Source organism: Colletotrichum tamarilloi (assembly GCF_030869305.1).
Source record: "Colletotrichum tamarilloi strain Tom-12 chromosome Unknown Scaffold_4.1, whole genome shotgun sequence".
Taxonomy (NCBI): domain Eukaryota; kingdom Fungi; phylum Ascomycota; class Sordariomycetes; order Glomerellales; family Glomerellaceae; genus Colletotrichum; species Colletotrichum tamarilloi.
This window is the reverse complement of record NW_026849387.1, coordinates 862,403-884,984: the sequence shown is the minus strand read 5'-3', so window position 1 is coordinate 884,984 and position 22,582 is coordinate 862,403. Positions and strand designations below refer to the sequence as shown.

Genomic DNA, 22,582 nt, shown 5'->3' with positions numbered 1-22,582 from the left:
ACATGGTCAACCGTAACGCACCTGACAAAATAGTACACAATAAGGTAGAGAGAGAGAGAGGACGGGAGCATTAGGTCCGCTCGGGTCGGCCAGAGACGTCAAAGCCCCTCCAAGACTCCTTTCCCAACTGAGTCCTGGCACCCCGGTAAGGCCCATGATCGGTGATCCCATTCCCGTTGACGCTATCCATACTCCATCCTCCGTACTTCGTGCATGCACCTTTATTCCAGCAATTCCCGAGTAACTGTGGCTTACGCAGCACCTGATTCTCTCCCAAACCTGTCTTCTTCCTCCTTGACTCTTTACTCTTAAGCCACACGTGGGGCACTCTTTGCAGGTCATCCAAAGCTTTATTTCGTCTCCATTTCTGCACAGTAATCGACCACTGACCACCACTCTCATCCACAAACCACCAAACAGCATCTACCTTGCTTCCCCACGAACATTCCCCTTTCCCAGCGCCTCGGTCGCGTCCGGACCCCGACGATAACCATACACTATACGAATCTCGCTACCTTTTGTCATTTGAAAATCTCCGTCTGTAATTCCTCTTCACAGACACCACCGGCTAGTCTCTACACTACTCGCTTTCGTCGGACGACCTGGGCTATGACATCTTCTTAAACACGACACATTTCCGTTTCGCCCTCGACGCCAACCGCCACTCTTAGACACAATGGCACCTCACCACGAGCCCTTCAAAGGCCTCGCGCCTATCAAGTGGGAATCTGTCGCCGAGGAGGATCCAGAAGAGTTCATGACCGGCGTATTTGCCAACGCTCAAACAGTTATTGACTCTATCCCCGTCCCCGCCGCCGTTAAGCAGGCCGCTGCTTCCCACGGCCGATCCCGCTCCCACACCGACCCCCCGATACCTGTCGCCGACATCAATCGTTCACTGTCCCAGCGCCAGACCGGTGCGGCGCTGAAGCTGTCGCAGGACCTGTCCAAAGAGTGGAAGGAGGTCAAGGTCAATGCCAAGGATAACCCGCTAGCAATCAACGTGTATAAACTCGCCGCCAAGGACGGCAAGGGCAGCTGGTTCGCCCGGCGCAGCGTTCACGATGGCTTAAGTTTTGAGAAGTGGAAGCTGGGCCTCGAGAGAGAATTTGCCGAGTCCATGAAGGTGCAGAGCGGGCCCGGCGCCGGCGCCATCCGCGGCATTGGAGCAGAGAAGCGGGCGGCACATGAGGTTGTGGAAGGCTCTGGAAAAATGGAAGGTGAGCAAGGAAAACACCACTTGAGACTTCAGTGCCAAATGCTTACAACATCTGCTCAGTATTCCAATTGTCGGCGCAATTCCCAGGCCCGACGGCTCCGAGAGACTTTGTGACGTTACTGCTGAGTTCCGACTTTTCCGGCGGCGCCCCGCAAGAAGGTACTAGGCGGCCGCTCCGGACCTACATGATTGTGTCGAAACCATGCATTCATCCCGAGTGCCCCGAGCGGCCAGGCTATATTCGAGGCCAATATGAGTCGGTCGAAATCATTCGCGAGATCCCGTCCGACAAGCCGGCTGCGATCACGCGAGCACGATCGTCGATTGATCTCAGTCAGGAAGGCGCCAAAGAAAGACAAGCTGTAGCTGAGTCTATGGGCAAGGAGGCCGTTCTACGGGCAGCGAAAAAGACAGCAGATCCAGACAGCCGTCATCGAGGTACATCTGTTGACAGTGCACCTGCCAGAGACGACGCTGGGCACACCGGCGAAGGCATCGAGGAGGAGGCGACGACGTCTGTTGAGTGGCTTATGGTGACTCGTAGTGATCCCGGCGGCAACGTGCCCCGATTCTTGATTGATCGGGGTACACCGGCAGGCATCATTGGAGATGCCGGCAAGTTCCTCAAGTGGATGACTGCGAAGTCCGCAGATGACTTTTCAACTTCAGACAAAGAACAGGAGGAGACGAAAGAAGGCGCTAAGCAGGCCGAGAGCGAAAAGGTTGCTTCTCCAAGGGAGGTGGCCAAGCAACCAACATCAAATTTGTTACCTGAAGAGTCAGCACAGGTGCAGGATAATTCCGTCCCGAGTAGTAACGGCCTGTACGGCATCATATCCGGTGCTTTCGGAATGGCTAGCTCCGTTGTGGCTAGTCGCCTACCAGAGGGCTACGCTTTACCCGGAATATTCACTGCACCAAGTACCAACGGGTCGATAGCGGAGGAAGATGAAGAGGATGAGTCGGTTCAAAGCGACACGTCGTCCATCCGAAGCTTCGCTTCAGCGGTCGAGAAGACGGACGAGGGTGAGCCCATCACGCCACCAGAGGTTACGCAGCCTGACAGCGTGTCGCTTCACTCGTCCGGATCTGGCGGCGGCGCGTCCCTCCAAGGGTCTAAGACGTCGTCGCACCACGAGAGAGAGCTCAGGAAACTCCAGGAGCGGCGCCAGAAGATGCAAGACAAGATCAACAAGATGCAAGAGCGCATGTCTAGTAAGCGTGACCAAGACTCGCAAAAGGAGGTCGCCAACCTGGCAAAGCTCCGCGAGAAGCACGAAAAGGAGATGGCCAAGCAGGAAGACAAGTACAAGCGCGACATGCAGCGCCTCGAGCAGCGCCGCGAGCACGAACAGCGCAAGGCTGAGGAGAAGCGGCGGAAGCAGGCAGAAAAGGAGGAGAAGGCAAACTTGGCCTTGGAGCTCGAGCGCATCAGGACGGAGCGGGATGTGGCGCTCAAGGAGATTGACGTCCTCAAGGAGCAGGTGGGTCAGCTGCAGAGCCAGAATACCATGCTGGTTGTTAAGATGGGCAAGATGGGTGGGATGGGCGGTATGAAGAGACAGGATTCGTCGTTGAGTGTATCGGGAGAAAAGGTGGTTCAGACTGTGTCCAACTAAGGGCCGTGTAAAGTGTACGACGATGAGAGAGAGACAGAGGGAGGGGAGATATGTCAGCTGCAGGACAGGATACCCAGCTTGATGCAGACAGAGAGATCTCTGTAGACGAGATGAGATGACGCATGAGCATCCAATGGCGTTCGGGGCGTCTCAGCCTTCCTTTTATAGCCTTTTTTTTTTTACTTACTTCATCTCTTTTTTCCCGTCTATTTTCCATGTCTATCGCCATGTACCTTTTCCAAAGCATTTGTACACGAAGCACCTAAATGAACTCAAACTTTTCTCATCCGAGCATGCTTTTGTCCTTTGCATCATCTAACCGTCCATTGTCTATGATATCTCACGTTTCGTCGACTTCATGCACCCATCATCTCCAACAATAACCCATGAAGTCTCCCCCGCTGACCAACGTCCCTCAACTTTTTCAATTTCTCCTTGAGCGCCTCGGACCCATCGACGCCGCCGCCGACTACATTGACCTTGGTGAGTGCCGTCGCGGCGAGGAGGACGCGCGCGCAGACTGCGTAGACGTCTGGGTCCGAAGTCCAGCCCAGCGGTCCGTCGTCTGCGTGGGATGGTTGGGATGTGAGGGCCAGGAGGGCGTCGAGGCCGGCGGATGTCCATGTTGTGAGGGCTTTGTGCGCCGCTGCTGCCGACGTTGAGGAAGAATCCGAGATAGAGGAGGAGACGTCTTGGAAAACGGCGGCCCAGCGCTTCGATTCGCGAACCTCGTCGATGAAGAGGTTCTGCTCTTCGATTGCGAAGAGGGAGTCGTCGAAGCGGAGGGCGGCGGAGAGTTGTGATTCCGCGGTGGACCATTGTGTGGCGGCGGTGGTCTCTGTGTCGTTGGCTGCATCTGAGGAGACCTGGCCCGTGACGCGGGATGCGAGGAGGGAGTGGAGGGCGGGACTGTCGCGGTAGGTGGTTGCGATGTAGGATAGCAGCGAGGAGGCGGCGTCGAGGGGCGCGAGGGGCGCGGAGAGGATGTGTTTTGCGGAGAGGGAGGCGAGGTCACGGACTTCGTCGTCGTCGTCGTTGAGGGCGTCGTAGAGGGCTATGAGGGCGGGGAGGAGGGGTGCTTCTGCCTCTGCTTCTGCTTGGTGTTGGTCTGCGGTGGTTGAAGAGGTTGAGGTTGCTGCGGAGAAGAAGGAGGCGAGGGAGGCTGCTGCGGCGATGCGGGTGTCAAAGGGGCGGGAGTCGTGGAGGGCCGAGGACATTAGGTTGCCCCAGCCGCGGAGGGAGCGCGCGGTGGATGAGGTAGCGGGAGATTGAGAGACGAGGGATGCCATGATGGGGCCGCTGGCGCGGGTGATTGCGTTGGAGAGGTTTGGGTTGATTGTTCTCGCGAGGAGGTCTTGCCAAAGCTGTGTCAGGGTCTCGGGGGAGGGGAGGAGGTTTGAGGGTTGTCGAGAGTTGGCATCGGCATCGGCATCGCGGGAGGCCGTTGCTGCCGCCAGGACGAGGTCCAGGACCTCTGCGAGGTTGACGAGGGCGGCGGCGCAGGAGTCTGGGTGTGTTGCGGAGCAGGCTACGTCGGTGTACAGCGCGGCGTAGGATGCTGCTTCCGCGGGGGACAGGTGCGGGTGATGGACCGAGGCGAGGGTTTCGAGGGTTGTAATTGTTGTCTCTACGCTTGTTGTTCTTGTAGAGAGGAGGGTTTCGCGGAGGGAGGCGGAGGGCGAGGAGGAGGTTTGGGCGGCGTGAACTGCTGCGATGGCGAGTTGGGTGCGGAGGAGGGCGCTTTGTGGGGATTGTGAGATGGTGGAGGAGGCAGCGCCCTGTGATGACGGTGATGATGATGACGGGTAAGATAGGGCGAAGAGGGAGATGAGGTTTTGGACTTCCAGGTAAGCGGCGCGGATGTCTGGGCAGGAGGCAAAGGAGTCAGACGCGCTAGCTTCGAGACTGCCGAGAATCGAGACCACGCGCGGGAGGCCAGACGACAGTCTCTGAGGCGAGACGTCGGAGAGCCGCTCAAAGACCGCCTTGACGGTCAGCAGGCCGCCGTGGAGGTGGTTGTTCCTGCTGGCGGGCGCCGCGGCGAGGGAGTCCTTGATGATGGCTTCGGCAAGGCTGACCCAATCGTCGTCTTTAAGGAGGAAAGAACACAGAGCGCGAGCGGCCATCTCCCGGACGTGCCAGACGGGGCTGGCGAGGTAGCCCGCGACGAGACCGTACAGCTCGTCGCGCGAGGCGTCGGGGGGTCCGGCGCGGCGGATGATGTCGAGGGCAGGGAAGACGGACTCGGCGGCGATGGTGCTTCCCAGCGTTGTGGGTTTCATGACCTCGCGGCCGGAGCGGAGGAGGTTCAATAGCACGGAGGGCAGGATAGGGAACTTGTGGTACTGCAGGCGCGTTGTGCGGCCATCCCAGCCGGCCTCGAGGGTGGCTTTGCTCTCGTTTGTGCCAAAGAGGTTGTCGAGGAGAGAGCGGAGGAAGAGGAGGCCGCAGTTGCGGATACCCCAGACCTCGGACTTGAGGCTGCCGGCGGCGAGGTCGAGGCACTGCGGGATGTGCGGCGCCGACTTGCCGAGCTGGGTGATGAAGGAGCTCTTGAACATGTCCTTGAGGCAGTTGAGGGCGTGGACCTGGGGCAGCTTGGAGCCGTCCGACTCGGAGTTGAAGGCGGGTTTGCGGGCGATGGCGACGAGCTCCTCGATGACGACGTCGAAGGAGGGCTGCGGCGCGTTGGCCGAGACTATTCCGGTGATCATGGCGGGGATACCGGCAGAGCGGCGGGTAGTGGATGCTTGGGAAAAGATGCACTCCTTAGTTCCCCTGTACCAGACGTCGAGCAGGGTCTCGCCGTTCTCGTGGCCTGCTTGAGGGTCATCGAGGTGCTTGACCAGCTGGCAGCAGGTTGCGAACGACAGCGAGACAGTGTTGAAGGCACCGCGGTGTCTGAGGCTCGACAGCTGGTCAAAGGTCAAGGATCCGACAGTTGTGAAGAGGTCGGTCGAGGGGCGCAGAATTCCTTCCTTAGCCTTGGACTTGAGAGGCAGGACCATGACACGCATCAGAGCACTGAGTAGCATGTTAGACGAGATATATACACAGCATTATGTAGACTCTTATTACTTACCTGGACTCGTGGATGGCGCGGAAGCTGTAGCTCAGCAGGTCCTTGGTGTCAAGACCTTCGAGATCTTCCAGCTCCTGGGGCAAGTGGCCCTCGGGTGAGTCGTCGCACAGAATGTCTCTGACCGCAGCCCAGATGCGTTGACAGCACTTGACAATGCGGTTCTGAAGGATAGCCATTGCTTCCATCTCGGACGCCGAAAAGCTCATATCAGCCGCAGCTTGCCAGATATACCTAATCCTCGGTCAGTCCACGACACCTTTCGAAGGAGGCATAGTATTTGTTGCACCCACCGGAGAGAAGCGTAGTAGCCATGCACCGGCGCCTCAAGAACGGCATTGCCCAGATCGGCCTCTGCAAAGGCGAGCTTGCCCTCAAGAAGATCCACCAACTTTGAAATATGCGCAATCTGCGCCTCCCTGCCGTCATAGAATCTAAAGAGAAGCTCGTTTGTCCGAGCAACGCCATCAGCGTGATCAGCTCGCGCCGTCCTCCGCGCAATATCCTCGGCTCTCAACAAGAACTCTTCCAGTGTCGGTGAGACACCTTGTGCGCCAACGAGACACTTGAAGCGCTTGTCGCCAAACAAGTTCTTGAGGACAGACGTACCGTTCTCCCGAACGTCGTCGAATGGGTCCATAATGAGGTCGAGGAGCGCGCGCGTCCACTTCCCGTCAAACAGGTTGAAGAAGAGGGTCTCGTCCTCCTCCGTCTCCCACGTCTTGCCAGCGTCGGCTTCGAGCTTGAGGATGAAGGCAACGGCCCTTAGCGCGGTAAAGTGCCGCTGGAAAGAGGCTGTGGGGATCAGCTCAGACCGCAAAAATGCAATGTACCACGCCAAAAAGCTTTCGTGCTGCTCCAAGCTCGCTCGCAGCTTATCCTCTGGCCAGAGCAAGATGTTGGTGCGGTGGTTCGCTTGCTTCGGCGGCGCCTTAGGGGCCTTTGGCGCACCATTGGCAGCGCCGTCAAAGGCTTTGAGACGGGCCAGACTCTTATGCAGGATGAAGATTGCGCCTCTGCTGCGCTTGAACATATCTTTGAGCTTGCTCAGCAGTTCCATGCGGAACTTTGCGTCCGACTCCGAGAAGTACGTCGGGAGATGGGCTTGCAGCAGGCGGAGGGCCACTGGTGAGTAAGGCCTCGTCGTTGAAGGTGAGGCGACGATGAGGGACAGCGCCAGCGAGCGGAGCTCATGGGAAGGATGTGACAGAACCCTTTCGAGCACGGCCGATTCCAAGACTACCGCTGAAGAGGACTCCTCTCTGTAGATGGCGCCGGGCTCCTCGACCATGCCTACCTTCTTACCAACCTCCAGCACGGCGAGGTTCAGTTGGGCCAGAGTGTCTAGCTCAGCCACGGCCGAGCCAGAGGTAGACCACATGCTGTTGATCTGTTCCAGGATCTGGACCGAGTCTTTGCGGTCATCCTTGAATAACGGAAGGAAAACATACGTCTTGATACCCTCAAGCAAAGACGGCGTCTTGGCAATGGCAGCCTGGACCCAGCGAAGCCACATTTCAACGCTGAACTGTTCAGCGCCTGCAGCTTGCGGCGTCTTTAGAGACTGCTGTCTCAGTGCCCTGAAAATGGTCACGATGAACTTGCCCGTAGTCGGGCACACGTAGTGCATGGTCATCCAGTCGAGCATCTGGCCGAAAAAGTCCTCCCACAGTGCAATGTCGGACGCCCAGCTGCACTCTGGCTGCGTCCGCTTATAACTCGCCGCAATGTCTTCGACGCTAAAAACGGACTTGCCGGCAAAGTAGTCCATGGCCTTGAGCGACGACTTGACCAAAGGCTTGGTGGACTGCGGTCCAATGATGGAGATGAGGGTGTCCAAGATGGTCGTCTTGACCAGGTCAGAGACAGCATGGTCGGGGTTACGGCGGATGAGCGAGGGGAGCAGGTCCAGGACCAGCTTCATGGACCGGTGCTGCTCTGTCTCATTCCACTTGATGAAGAAGTTGAAGAGACCCAGGCTGGGCTCTTTGGAAAAAGCCCATTGCCGCAGGGCTGACTTGTCGGACTTTGAGCTTTGCTCGACAAATCCGCAGAGCTTCACGCATGAGTTGCCCGAGACTCCCTTTGGCTGAGCGGCCAGGGAGAGGAGGTGGTCAAAAACATTTTGCGCGATGCTATTTGCAAAAATGATGTTAACACACATACTACGCTCGGACCATTCACTTTGGAGGGGTATTGACTGGGGGAAATGTCTTACGAGATCCACGATTCCTCGGGCTGTTCCTCAACCCATTTGAGCAGGTCACTCGGGTTGACGAAGCTCTCGTACTGGGGGACGGTATCCTGCTTCATCGCTATCGCATTATTGGTGAACCCGGCGAGTGACTCTGAGAGTTGGGTAGAAGGAGGGGCACCGAGGGGCAGCGGCGAAGCGAATGAGTGCTGGCCGAGTGAGTAACAGGGGTGTGTTTTTTCCTTTCGTCTGTCGTCTACAACTCGGCGTGTAAGTATCGGAAATGAGTGCACTCAAATTTCTGATTTGCTTCAGATCTTACATAAGAATCTCCGATTTGGGAAGGCCTCGTCGTTCGAGGTGCTTCGTATCGGACACGGGAAAATTCTAGGTACCACGAGTTTTCAGCACGTGGTTCGTAGCATTAACTCGACGCGCCGGCGAAGACTCATCGCGGGGCACCAAAACGCCAGGGTCCCGACTGACTTTTTTTTTTTTTTTTGCGCTCCTGTCTCCCAGTGACATTCAGCCAATCGCCTGCATCTTCTGGAACGTCGCGCGCACGGTCCACTCCACCCACACACGGTGGTGTGGCCAAACTTTTTCCCTGCCCTAATTGAAAAAGAATAAGCCGCCCCGCCGAAATTTGTCCCCGGCTGCTTTTCTTTCCCCTTCAACCCCATCACCATCCAACATCTACCGTAAGCACCAGATTACTGGGAGATATCGCCAAGATGTCGAAAATTACGGTTGCCAACGTCCGCACTCAGGTCTCTGAGCTGCTCGAGTACTCTCTCGAGACCAAGAAGCGCAACTTCCTCGTCAGTCTACCCACCTCTGTCGCTCAATTGAGCGCAAAGTCCGCGACCGAAGCGGAGCAATCAGCAAATGCTAATACCCCTCACAGGAGTCTGTCGAGCTTCAGATCGGCCTCAAGAACTATGACCCCCAGCGTGACAAGCGTTTCTCCGGCACCGTCCGCCTCCCGGTCGTCCCCCGCCCCAACATGAGCATCTGCATTCTCGGTGACCAGCACGATATCGATCGTGCCAAGCACGGTGGTGTTGACGCCATGTCCGCCGACGACTTGAAGAAGCTTAACAAGAACAAGAAGCTCATCAAGAAGCTCGCTCGCAAGTACGACGCCTTCGTCGCTTCCGAGACCTTGATCAAGCAGATCCCCCGTCTCTTGGGTCCCGGTCTGTCCAAGGGTATGTTCCTTCACTTCCCCTTTTGCTATTTCAGACTTGAACCCGTATCTAACAATTTCGCAGCCGGCAAGTTCCCCACCCCCGTCTCCCACGCCGACGATCTCTCTGGCAAGATCACCGAGGTCAAGTCCACCATCAAGTTCCAGCTGAAGAAGGTTCTCTGCATGGGTGTCGCCGTCGGCAACGTCGGCATGACCCAGGAGCAGCTGATTGCCAACATCATGTTGGCCATCAACTACCTCGTCTCCCTGCTGAAGAAGGGCTGGCAGAACGTTGGAAGCTTGACCATCAAGGCTTCCATGTCTCCCCCCAAGCGCCTCTACTAAGTGCGCCCTCTTCTCGTCGTGTTGGTGTTTCTTGCGAGGGGCCTGTGCTAGGTAGAGTACCGCTAGAGTTAGTTGTGTCGATGGCTTAAGTGCTTATTCGCATAACGGTTCACTCAAGGGTGGGAATACACCTATCACGGGTATTTCATAGGAAGCTCTGCGCATGGATTAGGAGCCTGTCAATACAAAATCATCCTTTTCCAGACCATGACACAAGCCTTAATATGCATCAGTGAACCGTAACGTTTTTAAGAATAAGTGCTTGATAACAATGGGGAGCCAAGCCCCAGTCTAGGTCTGATCGTTAGAAAAGCCTTGCCGTATGTGTGATCCCATTCGCACAGAGGGCTCCCTACCATATAGCTACACGGTAAGTCCCTCACATCCTCCCTCACACTCAACGCTCAGAGTGTCGTATCGGGGAAGCCCCAAATTATACTGTCTCATAATGATAGTGAAGGCGAAGAGTGCTTGAATACCGCGTTGCCAAGCCTTGTCCTACGCCTGGTTATTCATAGCGTTGAAAATAGCAAAGAATGTCTTTCGTTGCTAGAGGTCTGATGGGCGGGTAATCGTCAAGTCGTCGATGGTACCCCCAATCAAGGAGCCGAGAAACAGCGTATACCGTAGATTTAAACGAGAACCCCCATTATTTCGCTAAACTCAACAGTCGGCTCAACAATTGCAGCCGCGCGTTTGGCAGCCCTGTCAGCCTCGTTATTGAACTTGCGAGGAATGTACCAGAAGCGGACGTGGACATTGTTGTCGTGAAGTATCTCACTCCTAAGCAACAGGGCCTCCCATAGGTCCCTATTCTTCACGTGTTCGCCGGCGCTTGTTCGCCAGCCCTTCTTGATCCACGCGCGAGCCCAGTCGGTGGCACCGTTCACGACGTAGCTTGAGTCGGTGGCAATGACGATACTTTTGAAACCCTCACCCCACCAGGCCCTGAATTGGAGCGCGGCGAGGGCGGCGCGCAGCTCGGCGCGGTTGCTGGTGTGGCGGTATGTCTGGCCGTCTGGCCCCTTGTCCTCGAGCTTGAAGGCCACACACCCGCTCTCGTCATTGGGGAGTACCGGCTTGAAGATGAAGGCGGAGCCACCGCGGGCTGCAGCGTTGCCATTGTCAAGACAGGCCCCGTCGGTGTAAATGAGAACTTCCGAGTCGTCGTAGCGATTGATGAAGCGGATAACAGATGGAATAGCTATCGAGGACTTTTTCGGAAGGAAAAGTTCTTTGGGCTCCAAAGGCGTACTGGTCTGCGGGTCGTGGTGCGGGTTGAATTTGAAGGGAAACAATTTGCCGGAGAATTCACTGCGGCAAGAGACAGATGGGTTGAGAGTAGGTGCCCCGAGAACAATCTTTGGGCCTTCCCCCATACGAACGGTGGAGATCAGTTCATCGTCGTCTATGAGGGGCGGCGGACCATCGCTGTCGTCGTCATCTTCATCATCCCAAGTAGACTGGACACGCGCTGAGGATCTCCGAGATCCGCTCGCAGTGATTCTCTCAGGACGGCCATATCGGCTTCTCGCAACATGAGCGAAGCTGACATCCCTGGGAAGGCGAGAGTCGTAGTCAAAGCCAAAGATTTCTTCGTCATCCTCGTCCAAGTAGTTTCCGTCTTCGTCGTACTCGAAGTCATGGCTGAAGTCAAGACAACATTTTCCGCAGGTGGCCATGTGATGAGATGCGCAAACGGTAATGGTTCGCCCGTTGGGCAGCTCAAGATAGTCGATATCCGGCCAGGTCATTCTGCACTGCAAGCAAGACAATGGGCTGTGAATGAGCGGCCCAACAGTGGTAGAACAAGAGGTCAGGTCCGCAAGTCAGGCGGCGTAAGTTTCCTAGTTGAAGATGGGAGCTCTAGGTTCTTTGCACTCGGGTTGACTGGGCAGGGTTAAGCTTTATGAAACCCTGGGGAGAACCTGAGGTGCCTTCCCGTTCTATCAAAGTCAAGGGAGGCAGGTGCAAATTAGTGGTAGCTTCCTGAACCTTTCCATCTTCATTAGCTCGACCTCACTTGCCTCGGGTAGTTCATTACTATCTGTAGTCACTGAGGCAGGTAGCCTCTGGAAAGACTCTTTACGTTCCTGGTCAAGTTTTGACATGACATCCCGGTCCGCTTCAATCGGGATCCCGTCCATCCATGAATGGAAAGGAAGATTGGTGAGAGGGCAAGAACAGAAAAGAGAAATATGATAACATAAGCCATGTCGCTGCAAGCTGACCACCCTGGCTGTGCTGAGCACCGTGTTTGCCATCCACCTCACCTGAGGGTGTTAATAGTTTCAGAAGAAGCTTCAACAGAGCTCATGGACTCCTTGCACACAAATTAATGGTAGAGCTCCTTTGTGTAGCTTGCTGTTCCCCATATCCCGCAGGGTCAGAGAGACTACGGAGTGTAACGTAGGGAGCACGGATACTGTGTACGGCCACATGCAATGGAAGCTACTCTTCAAATATTACCACGGAAAAGCTCGTGACAAGTTCGAACCAGTTGGAAGCACAATAATGCCTCCTGCACATGATAACTCATGGATTGAATTATTTCAGCAGCATGGGTATATTGACAGTTTCGACAGAAAGCATGGAAACGAGAGTACATTGCAGCTGCAAATGATGGATTCAGCTGCATTCGCAGGCGGCGCACTCAAAACACCCAACCACCGCAGGGGATATCCATCCTCCATAAGCCAACATATAGCCATGCCTAAAACCAATTGAAAAGCACCGCAACAATGAAGATGAAACTTTTTGTACACTCCCGCCCTCGATCAGTCACTCTCATCAACGTCCATCGACTCCTGGGCGGCCCTCCCACGGGTGCTCCGCGCCGACGTCCTCGTCGCTCTCGGAGCGGGCTTCTCTTTGGCTGCAGGTCGGGCTGGTAGTTTAGTCTTAGCTGCCGCTTTTGATGCTGCTGCCGACCTGCCCTTTCGCCCGTTGGATTTGGGCGGTGGCGTAGCTTCTTCCGGCTCTTCCTCGTCGTCTGCTTCTACTTCCTCCTTCTCTGGTTCCTCTGTCGCAACGTCCTCAACCTCGGACAACGGCGAATCATCGCCGCTGTCGTCGGCAGCAGCTGTTGGCTTCTTAGCCCCCTCGCCATTTTCTTCCTCTGGGGCTTCCGAGAGAACCGAAGAGTCATCATCGTCATCTGACACCTCCGTCTGTTCTCCATCTTCATTCTCGTACGTCCACTTGCTGACGCCGTCCCACATCTCACGGTCGTCGTCGGATGAGTCGCGTTCGGTGTACTTGGATACAGCAGTGGTAGCAGCACGGCCGCTGCGTCTCCGATTTTCCAGGGGAATGTCAGATTCGCGGCGCGGGGCCTTGACCTTGGCGGGCTTCTTGACCTTCTGCTTCTTCGGCTTAGGTTCCTTTGGTGCCTTAGGCTCCCTGACCCTCGGGGCTGACCTTGCCTTCTTGGCTGGATGGTGGTCTCCACGATCATCTGTAGACTTTCTCTTCTGTAATTTTGTAAGCTTAGAGATCGGGCAACATGGGAGACATTGTCGGCTTACCTTCTTTCGATCGATTGATTTGAACAGACCGTCCAATTTCTCATCAATCTCTGACGGCAGGTACTGCTTCTCGGCAATCTCCTGGGCGACCTGGTGTGAAGGCAAGGCAGTGTAGAGGCCGATCGGCAACCCGACCTTGCCCGGGTACGCTTGGAAACTCCAATTCTTCCTCTCCTGCCATTTCCTTACAACGGCCTGGGCCAAATCGCTGACAATGTAAAGATTCTCGCTCGCCTCCGGGCTGATCGCATCACGAGTCTGCTTCACCCTTTCAGCGTACTTGTAGATGAGTCCCAAGTTCTCTTCCGTTGCCACATTTGTAAGATAGTACAGAATGTAGCGGCCATGGTCCGCTAGGTCGCTGGCGTATGAGCTCAATTCCTCTGCACTGGCATCATCGATATTCTCTGGCTTGTTGAAGTCGGGATGGTGAGACAGCAAAGAGATGAGTCGTCCCATAATCGCCTCCATAGGGTGCTGTTCATTCGCCCCCAATGCGCGAGCCCGGGACCGGATCCAGGTCTCAACGCGCTGCTTCAGATCGTTGTTCGGCTCGAATGCCGTCAAGAAGATGATGGTGTAGAAGCGTGCCCGGAGCTTGTTCTGCACAAGGTACTTTTGGAGCTTCTCGATGAAACCCCGGCGAACAGTTAGTTCGGTATCCTGCGCCGTGAATGCGAGACGGTTGAAATCGGCCGGCGTCAGGAAGTCGTCGAAATGCTTGATGGTACATAGCTTCAGCAACAGCTGAGCTGCTAGCAGACGAAGTCGTGACTTGTGGTGGTTGGGAGTATCCTTCGTCTTGCAGAGCTCTCCTCTCTTCGCGACCAATGTCTTGAGCAGCTTGAAGACAGGTACGGCCTTCTCTTTAGCCTCTTCGACATCGTCCATACTGCGCAGTCGGTTGACGAGAATATGCAATGACAGGCACTTCGCTTGCAATTCCTCATCCACGCTAGCGTCATCCACCCACTCGGGGTCTTTGTCTGTTGCGTCTGTTCGGACCTTGAGCAAAATTTGCTGCACCGTCATGTTGAGGATGTCATCATCTGAATCGAGGGTAATCTTGGGCACTTGCAATTCCAGCTGTGCGACAGACTGGAGCTTGTTGAGGAAGTGCGCTGAGCCGTAGGTCCAGTCTTGCATAATCTTCTCCAACAAGCTGGTTGCACTGACTAGGCCTTTGTCGTCGCCCTTGGCCAGGAGAATCTTGATGGCATACTTGGCAGACTTCACAGGCCGTCCATACAGAGCGTAGCTAACAAGAGCCTGTGAGAATTTTCGGTCTTGAGGAATCTCTTCTGGGTACTTCTTTGAGTATGAAGCACAAGCTTTCAAGGTATCGACAACGTTGGAATCGTTCTCGTTGGTCTCTGTGGGAGCTTGCTCGATGAGACCCTTGCACAGCCCTCCCACGTGAGTCTTGAAAAGCTCAGGGTTGCGCTGTGAGATCTCGTTGAGAATTTCGTGGGATACCGAGCCCAGACCGTCCTTATCGTTCCTCGAGTAATCGAGGATCGTTGCAAGGTGACTTCGGTTGAACAGCAAGCAAGCCGACCTGTAGAGAAGCGGCAAGAGCGTATCGAGGATAGTCGCGTTCTGGCTTGCATTGGTGCGCTTGACCAGTTCCTTGATGGCTTGTCGAACCGTCTTGTAGTCGCTCTCGGCACTGACGGAGAATTTAACGAGCTGGTAGGCGCGTCGGTCATTCGCATTGGCAAACTTCTGGAGGTCGGTCTTTACTTTGAAGGAGTCTGGGAAGAACTGTGTGATGTACTGTACTGTCCTCTCCAGGTTCGCCGTAATCTTTGGGCGATTATCGTCTATCACACCTCCGTTGTAGCTCTCGCACTGCTTGACGAAGGCTTCAAGGACCTGCGCGAATTGAGGTTGCCGACCTTGCATAGCCATGAAGGCTCTCTTAGCCGCTTGGTCCAGAGATTGAGTAAGGAGAAGAATTCTTTCCGCGCGAATGCGATCTTGGTCAGCAACACCCGCGTTCTGAGAGCTTTGAGACGCCCCTCTGGTACTCTTTGGTGCCTTAATGGGAGGATAGGACAGAGGTACCAGGCACTCGAAGAGTACACGATCGAGAAGGATGTTGAGCTCAGAGTCGTTGGCATAGAAGGCGTTGAAAATGCGCGAAGGAATACCAGATAGGGCGGCAACGACGCTCTCCTGCCCAGCAGCAAGCTCCCCTGATCCAACGGCCCAGAGTTTCGCGAGCAACGTCATTGCATCGACTCGAACAGCAGTGCGCTTGTCTCGACACCGGTCGGCAAGACTGCTAAGAACAGAGCCGTCCTTATCCACGCCGCCTGGGGCAGCCAGCTTAGAGATGAAGTCGCGGAAGCTGAAGAGCTCCATCACTTTCACGGCAGCCAACCGGACCTTTTCGTCTCCATCGTTGAGCTTCTCCCCTAGATGTTTCACTAACTCGGACTGTTCCTCGCGACTGAGACCAATCCCGCCTGCCGAGGTGGCCAGGATGTATCCGACAGCGTTCGTCCAAGCTGCTCGAATAGTCGCCGTCTTGTCATTTCTTCTGCCCAAGAAATGGTTGTATGCGGAAGAATGGGTTTGCGCAAAAGATTGAGGCGAGAGAGGTGTGGTGAGGACGCTGTCGGAGATCTGACTGGGAGCCTCGTCGGCTAAGCGCAAAGGAGGATACTGAGCAGGATCCAACACGGGTGGCGGGGGCGGCCCAGCAGCACCGAGTCCGGAGATCATATCTCCAAGTGTTTCTGTGGCCAGTTGTCGAAGATCCACGTTATCGGCCGACAACTCTGCTTCGACCTGTGGTATGACATTTTGCAGAACAGACGGCGATGCGCGCCAGAGTTCTCGGATGAGATAGTGGGCCTTTCTGAGTTCCTTCAATTCTGAATCCGTGGGGCCCCTAGGGGCATCCTCGTCCTCTTCATCTTCGTGCGATTTTCCAACAGTCTTCGCCGCGAATCGAGATGCGTCGAGAATGACATCGCTGAAATACTGGCTTACGTAGTGTACCATCTTCTCGGTGCACACATTGCAGATCTCCTTCGCCATGATGTACGCAGGTGGCTCGTCCTTGGGCAGCAAGGTCGACTGGTTGCCGTTCTGCTCATTACGTTCTGTGCGGCTCTGGAAGCCGCCAGGAGGCGCTGCTCTAAGGAATTGGGCCATGATTACTTCAATGACCTTTGGGTTCATGCCCGATGCCTCGTCAACCAAGGCAATCAGCATTTCCGTCATGGTGTTGCCGACTTCCTTCGAGACACCTTCTTCGGGGCCCGAGTTCGAGCTTCCAGATACTCCATCGAAAAAGACTGAGAAGAGTTTCAGGAGCATATCGTCGGCACCGTCGATATCATTGATTAGGAGAATACTTTTGACGTCGGTCAGAGCTGTCAACACATATTTGTGCTGGCTGTGATAAGGGTGGATTTGGTCGCTCAATGAAGGGAACACGTGCGTAACGACCAGATTGAAGAACATCTGTGTTGAACTCATCAGTGAGAGCCCTAGGTAGCTCGAGATCAATGGCTTACCTTGGTCTGATCCGCGGTGAACGGCGCGTCAGGCGCACACAGGCGCAGAATGTCTGCGATACACACAGCCGTGTACGCTCTGACGCCCTTATCCTTGTGGGCTAGCAGGTTGCGTTGGCCCAAAGCATGAGCAACGTCATTGAGAGATTCGACCTCTGTAGTATCCTGATCAAGACCCCCGAGTTCCTCTGCCAGAGCCTGCAGACGGTTGAGAAGCTCGGTTGTAGGGATAGGTTTTCCGGGCTTCCAAGTCAATTCTTCGTCGAATTGAAGGCTGACAAGCTCCTCTCCTTGTTCCTCCTCAACCTCGACCTCCTCTTGAGGTTCATCGCGAGCGCGACGACGCGCCATCTTGAAAGGTGCTCGGTGGGCGCTCGGCAGGTGACGTGTGGTGAAGCGGGGAAGATAATGTGTCGATGCTGTCGTCGATCGACTGGAACGTGTTAGGAGTCGATGATGCGCGCGTGGCCTAAGTCATGGATAGAATATCGCGCGTCGCATGCACGATGGAAATGTGCGGCAGGTGTTGTGAGCACGCAGAATTAGAGACCAATTGCGGTGGTGGCGACGAGAAGGGGGATGAAGCTGGTCCTCTCAGTGTTGCGACGAAATTGGATGGATTGGAATAGTCGATGCGTGTTACGCGCCCGCGCCTGCAGTTCATCGGGGTTTCGCGTGCTTACCTGAGCTGAGGGAGGTAGAACGAGGTACCTGCTCAAGCTCCAGCTGTACCTTACCTTCCCTGCCCGGTCGTGGCTGCTGCGTGGCCCCGGCGCAAGCAGGAGTGGAGCTGTGGCTGCGATGCCTCGGGTGGCTGGTGACGGATGTCACCGTTCGGCGCTCAACGACCTGTCTCCACTTGGCCCGGTGGTGAACTTCATCAGCCTCTGTCTTCTTACAGTATATTGGGTCGCGGTTGGCTTAGTGATGTCCTTAATTCGATTCAACGTACCTGCCGGAGAAACACTTCCAGCTGAATCGGCAATGTGTTCCCTCTGGAGGCTGTAATGAGAATGATCACAAGCGACGTGCCGTCTTGTCAACGGCCCCTACTCTCCAGCAGAATCCTATACTGGAAATTGAGCAGGACGTCTAGCTTCAACAAGATCGGCCTTGTGAATCCAGACTCTGTCTTACCTTTGATATTTTGTCGTCACAGCCCCTGTGAAATTCCCAAGATCGTGACAGCCATCGCACAATATGTTTCTCAGTCGATTATTCCCTGAAAAGGGGTAGAGGATCAAGCATCGTCTCCCTTGGGCCAAATCCAGTTTACACAGGCTATCAGATCGTGACAGGTGTTGATACTACCTTGTCATGACGATATTAATGACCAGCCATTGTATTCATTCATTACACTTCGATACCTGCCCATAATTCGGCGGCGAACGAGGAGCTTAGATGCCAGCCGATGTGTGTTTTTCATCGAGCGATGCCATTCGGTGAGGTTCCGCTGCAAGAAATGTTTCAATCATACGTCCAAAAATGAACATACATGCTCTCTCTTGGTTCTAGTTGATCTTCGGCAGCTGGATGGAGCCTTTGGAACACATATGCCCCGGATCGTGGAAATCGAAAGGGACAAATGAACGAATATTCATGTGTATTTCAAGTCTTCCGTCACTTAGGCACATCAGTATTCTACCTTATGCTTCTGGTTCATCTTTCAGTATGTCTTTATCTCCTTCCAATTTGCAACATCGTATAGCGACAATCCATACTGTGGTAGTCAATTCCCCAAGATAGACCAGACGGCTATTGATATAAGAAGTACTTCAAGCAATTCGTTGCATATCAAACTCCTACCGCAGTCAAATTTGATCATTATTGTGTTGAAAATCCTCGCCAGCAAAACCTCAGGCTTACTGAACCACCTGGCCAGCTGCGGGGCAACCAGATTTCTTGACTGAATATCCCACCACCTCGACCGGCTGTAAGTTGAATACACATCCCGAGAGTATTCACTCTCTCACCGACGAACCCGCTTCCTGCCACCCTACTCGGGAATCACGCTAGTCCACCCGTCTGCCTCTCTCGATTTCCATCCATTCCGACTTTGAGATCCTCTTCTTCTTTTTCTCTTCCCTTTTCCACCCACCCACGTCACAACAACGCGAATCGCGCAGCAACTTTCGTTCGCCCGCAGGCAAATCCAAGGTACGTCGGCCTTTCCATCACGAATATTTATTCCCTCTTCTTCTCCTCTTCTTTTCACTAGAATCATCGTCTCTGACGCGCTACAGCACGCTTCGCAGCATCTCTCGTTCGTCCGATCAACACTCCTTCGACCATCCCATACTTCAGCGTAAGTCGAGATCGCCAGCATCACGATCATCAGCTCCCCCGTCTACGAGACAATTGAGAAAACATCCTGTGTCATTTTCTGTCTCCAATCACTCTCACTCTTTCCTCGCTCAGTGGCCAAATTGAAAGATCAGGTCAAGCGATCCCAATTTCCTCAATCTTGCGATCTTGCGATCTCAAGGGGCACTCTGAGCACAAAAACACTCATCTCCACGTTCTTTTCCTTCGATTTTCTGGCAGACCGATTTCTCGGGAAATTCAAATGACCCTTCGCTCCTTCCTCCTGCCTGAATTTTTCACCCTCAGTGAAAATCTCAGTCCCTCCCATTTGCCTTTGTTGACGCGCTGATTTTCCCACCCTCCTCTTCTCGCGTTCCTTCTCTCACTGAGCTATCCACTCCCACTTCCACCTCTTCACCCCTTCAACCTTTCTTTTCCACCTACTTCACTCACTTTTCTTCATCACCAACTGACGGCAAATATCCTTTTGCAGACAACACTCACTTGTCATCATCTCCTTTCTTCCAGAAAGAGTAAGTTATATCTCATTTTCATTCATTTCATTCATATTCAAGCAGTTCTGCTCTTTGCGCTTGGCGATACCCCAAAATTCGGGTTTACCGTCCTCAAACTTCAGACCTTTCTCAATTGAAAGTCGCTTTCTCTTCCCATTTCATAGTCTGACAAAGTCACAGATACAGTCATTGTTCAAGAACAAGCTCAACGGACGCTCGCTAGCCATCATGATGCGTAAGTTTCTCATCCTTTCAATTTGGTGTCAAAAAAATCATTTTACTGACAAAAAACAGCTAAGCGTCCTAACAACGACTATCGCGATCACCGCGGTTATTACCGTGAGGATGACGACCTCACTGTGACCGAGGGCGCCATCCAGCGCCAGCAGAAGGACTGGAGCACCTACCGCAAGACTGATCCCTTCATTCTCATCAGTCTTGCCATCCTCATCGCCACTCTTATGGGCGGTGGTATCGCCATCGGCATTCACTGTAAGAATTCCCTCTTCCGCATCTTCTCATTTTTCTTTTGACAATGAGCTAACAATGGAACTCATCAGTTGCTACTCGCGGCTCCCCCAACTCTCAGGTTCCCACCTCTGACTCCCACATTGTCCCTCGTTTCGCCGGCATTAACTACAATGTCCACGGTTTCAATGGCACCCTGACCCACGGCATCAACTCGACTCTCTCTGGCCTGGCTACCACTGGCACTCCCACTCTCTGCGAGGATGATGCCGATGAGACCATCACCGTTACCCAGTTCCTTGGAAACAACAAGACCACCTCTGTTGACACCACGATCACGACCCACGTCCAGAAGACTCTCACCCAGACCCTCCACAAGTCTCCCATGGGTACCACTGTCTCATCTGCCGATCCTGTCAACACTACTCTTCCCGGCTCTTCTGTTGTCACCCAGTAAGTTCTTCTTCCATTCTTTCTACTTCCAAAGTTCAAAATTCTCATTCCCTTTCCAGGTCCATTCCAGTCGTCACCAAGGTTCTTACCACCTCTGTCACTGAGACTGCGTACCACACGGCCACTGCCCACCAGAGCAACGCCGCGTCCGAGTCCTCCGAGTCTGTCATCGAGTCCACGTCTTCTATTGATGACGCGCCTCCCATCGTCGTGACCACCGTGGGCCCGTTCCCTACTGAGAGCTCTCACCCTGAAGTCACCTCGGTCTTCCTGACCAAGACCCTGACCCAGACGCGCAAGACCACGATCCAGGGCGGTCCCTTGGTCTCTACTGAAGAGTTCTCCTCAACCACCACGGTCACTCCCACGACGATCATCAAGTCCACCATCTACGTCACCGCAGCCCCCCTGAGCTCTACTACTCAGGCCCAGTGCTCCCACGAGGTGGAAGACCACACCGTCTACGTCACCGTCACCGAGACTTTCACTCCCGGCGCTGCCAGCTCTTCTTCGAGCGTTCAGTACAAGACCTCCAAGGCTTCCTCCGCCAAGATGTCTTCTTCTACCGCCTCGGTCTCCCCTTCCACGGCTACCGACACCATCTTGGTCACCTACACCGTCACGATTGACAGCCTGTACCCCCCTACTACGAGCCCTATTATGAGCAGCTCTTCCTCTAGCGAGATGACCTCCTCTACGCTCGGTCCCGCCTCCAAGTCGACTATTGTCGTCACCCAGGTGGCCACCCAGACCGTCATCGTCTCCATTGGACACGGTACAACTGTCTCTTCCCAGCTCGGCCACGCCGGCACTCCACTCTTTACTTCCCTTGCCTCTTCCGGAAGCGCCCAGGCCTCTACCGCCACGGACGTCGTCGTCTTGACCAAGACGATTACTTCCAACGTGTTCAAGACCATCAGTGCCTCGTCTTCTTCGTCGCACTCGGCCGATATTCAGACGCACACCCAGACCTCCATCGTCACCGTCACTGCCTCCCCTTCCAGTGCTCTTTCCTCCAAGTCATCTTCTTCCCAGTCTGTCGAGTCCATTCTCACCACGATCTACCTTACCGATCGCGCCACCCAGACTGTCACGATTGGAGGCATGGCCACAGTGACCATCCACCCGGAGCAGTCGTCTAGCACCTCATCCTCGCTCTCTGGCCCCTTCAACTCCACCAGAACCGAGACCAAGACCATCACCGCCTCCGCATCCAGAGTCGTCCGCACCTACACCACCACGGTCAGCGGCCAGGTCTTCACCTCGCTCATCACCGTCTGGAAGAATGTCACCGCCACCGCCACCGCGACCCTCAGCAACAGCGGCAGCACCTCGTCTCTGACTTCCATCTCCCACGAGGTCCAGAACACGACCGTCACGGCGACCGCCACGTCCGTGGTCGAGGTCCCCGTCACGCTGAACACCACCATCACCATCACGGGCACTCCCATGATGCACCCCACCGCCCCCAGCACCCTTCCCCCCTTCGTCAACGGCACCGCCATGACTTCGTCTACCCGCCACGTCCCCACGACCTACCACTACCCCACTCTGTCCTCCTCGACTGCCACCGAGCAGCCCAAGAGCACGAGCACTGTGGTCGTCGTCTCTGGCGTCGCGAACAAGCATGCCGAGGGTATCATGGGCGGCTGCAAGGGCTGCACCACCTGGCTTGCCATCTTCGTGCTGGGCCTGATGGTTCTGTTCTAAGAAGCAAACTCTTACTTCTCCATTCTTTTGTGTGTATTTCATTCTTTGGTTTTCCCTTTGCACTTTCTGTTCTCCCTCCCTTTGGTTGGAGAACTAGCAAAGATGAAATAACCCCCCTGTTTTTTGATGCTTTTCTTTTTACTTCTCATGCATGGATGATACCCCTTTTCATCACGAACGAACGAACGATAACGAAGGAACGATTCTTCTCATGCGGATCATGGATTTGGTACTTTCGGCACGGGGAGGAAACTGCACAGAGTCTCTTCTTTTTCTTCATTTCAATATTTGGAACCCGCTAGGCTAGGACAAACTTTCTGGGGTAACAGGAATAGTTTTGAGAGTTTGGAGAGGGATCTGAGGTTGGAGGGGAGGAAGGGGACTTGGCTTGCATGGACCAGTGCCTAAATAATACCAGGACAAACGC

At 54.7% G+C, this 22,582-nt stretch overlaps 6 protein-coding genes across 6 annotated transcripts; 3 read left to right on the top strand and 3 right to left on the bottom strand.

The window, feature by feature from the left end:
* Positions 1-676: 676 nt before the first annotated feature.
* On the top strand, positions 677-2,838 carry CTAM01_01938 (uncharacterized protein; the record flags this gene model as incomplete). Its single annotated transcript, XM_060517978.1, has 2 exons — positions 677-1,220; positions 1,280-2,838. The coding sequence occupies 2 exons, from the start codon at positions 677-679 to the stop codon at positions 2,836-2,838; spliced, it is 2,103 nt and encodes a 700-aa protein (XP_060387512.1).
* A 356-nt stretch (positions 2,839-3,194) lies between these two features.
* CTAM01_01937 (uncharacterized protein) lies at positions 3,195-8,230 on the bottom strand (the record flags this gene model as incomplete). The annotated part of the gene is made up of 4 exons (XM_060517977.1): positions 3,195-5,862; positions 5,921-6,151; positions 6,211-8,052; positions 8,136-8,230. The coding sequence occupies 4 exons, from the start codon at positions 8,228-8,230 to the stop codon at positions 3,195-3,197; spliced, it is 4,836 nt and encodes a 1,611-aa protein (XP_060387511.1).
* A 615-nt stretch (positions 8,231-8,845) lies between these two features.
* Positions 8,846-9,648, top strand: CTAM01_01936 (ribosomal protein L1p/L10e family protein; the record flags this gene model as incomplete). Its single annotated transcript, XM_060517976.1, has 3 exons — positions 8,846-8,932; positions 9,019-9,322; positions 9,386-9,648. The coding sequence occupies 3 exons, from the start codon at positions 8,846-8,848 to the stop codon at positions 9,646-9,648; spliced, it is 654 nt and encodes a 217-aa protein (XP_060387510.1).
* A 632-nt stretch (positions 9,649-10,280) lies between these two features.
* On the bottom strand, positions 10,281-11,402 carry CTAM01_01935 (RNase H domain-containing protein; the record flags this gene model as incomplete). The annotated part of the gene is made up of 1 exon (XM_060517975.1): positions 10,281-11,402. The coding sequence occupies one exon, from the start codon at positions 11,400-11,402 to the stop codon at positions 10,281-10,283; it is 1,122 nt and encodes a 373-aa protein (XP_060387509.1).
* A 1,023-nt stretch (positions 11,403-12,425) lies between these two features.
* On the bottom strand, positions 12,426-17,056 carry CTAM01_01934 (uncharacterized protein; the record flags this gene model as incomplete). The annotated part of the gene is made up of 3 exons (XM_060517974.1): positions 12,426-13,121; positions 13,176-16,652; positions 16,706-17,056. The coding sequence occupies 3 exons, from the start codon at positions 17,054-17,056 to the stop codon at positions 12,426-12,428; spliced, it is 4,524 nt and encodes a 1,507-aa protein (XP_060387508.1).
* Positions 17,057-19,752: 2,696 nt separating this feature from the next.
* CTAM01_01933 (uncharacterized protein) lies at positions 19,753-22,155 on the top strand (the record flags this gene model as incomplete). Its single annotated transcript, XM_060517973.1, has 4 exons — positions 19,753-19,759; positions 19,819-20,016; positions 20,085-20,445; positions 20,505-22,155. 4 exons carry the CDS (start codon positions 19,753-19,755, stop codon positions 22,153-22,155), a joined length of 2,217 nt encoding a protein of 738 aa, XP_060387507.1.
* Between the last annotated feature and the right edge of the window lie 427 nt (positions 22,156-22,582).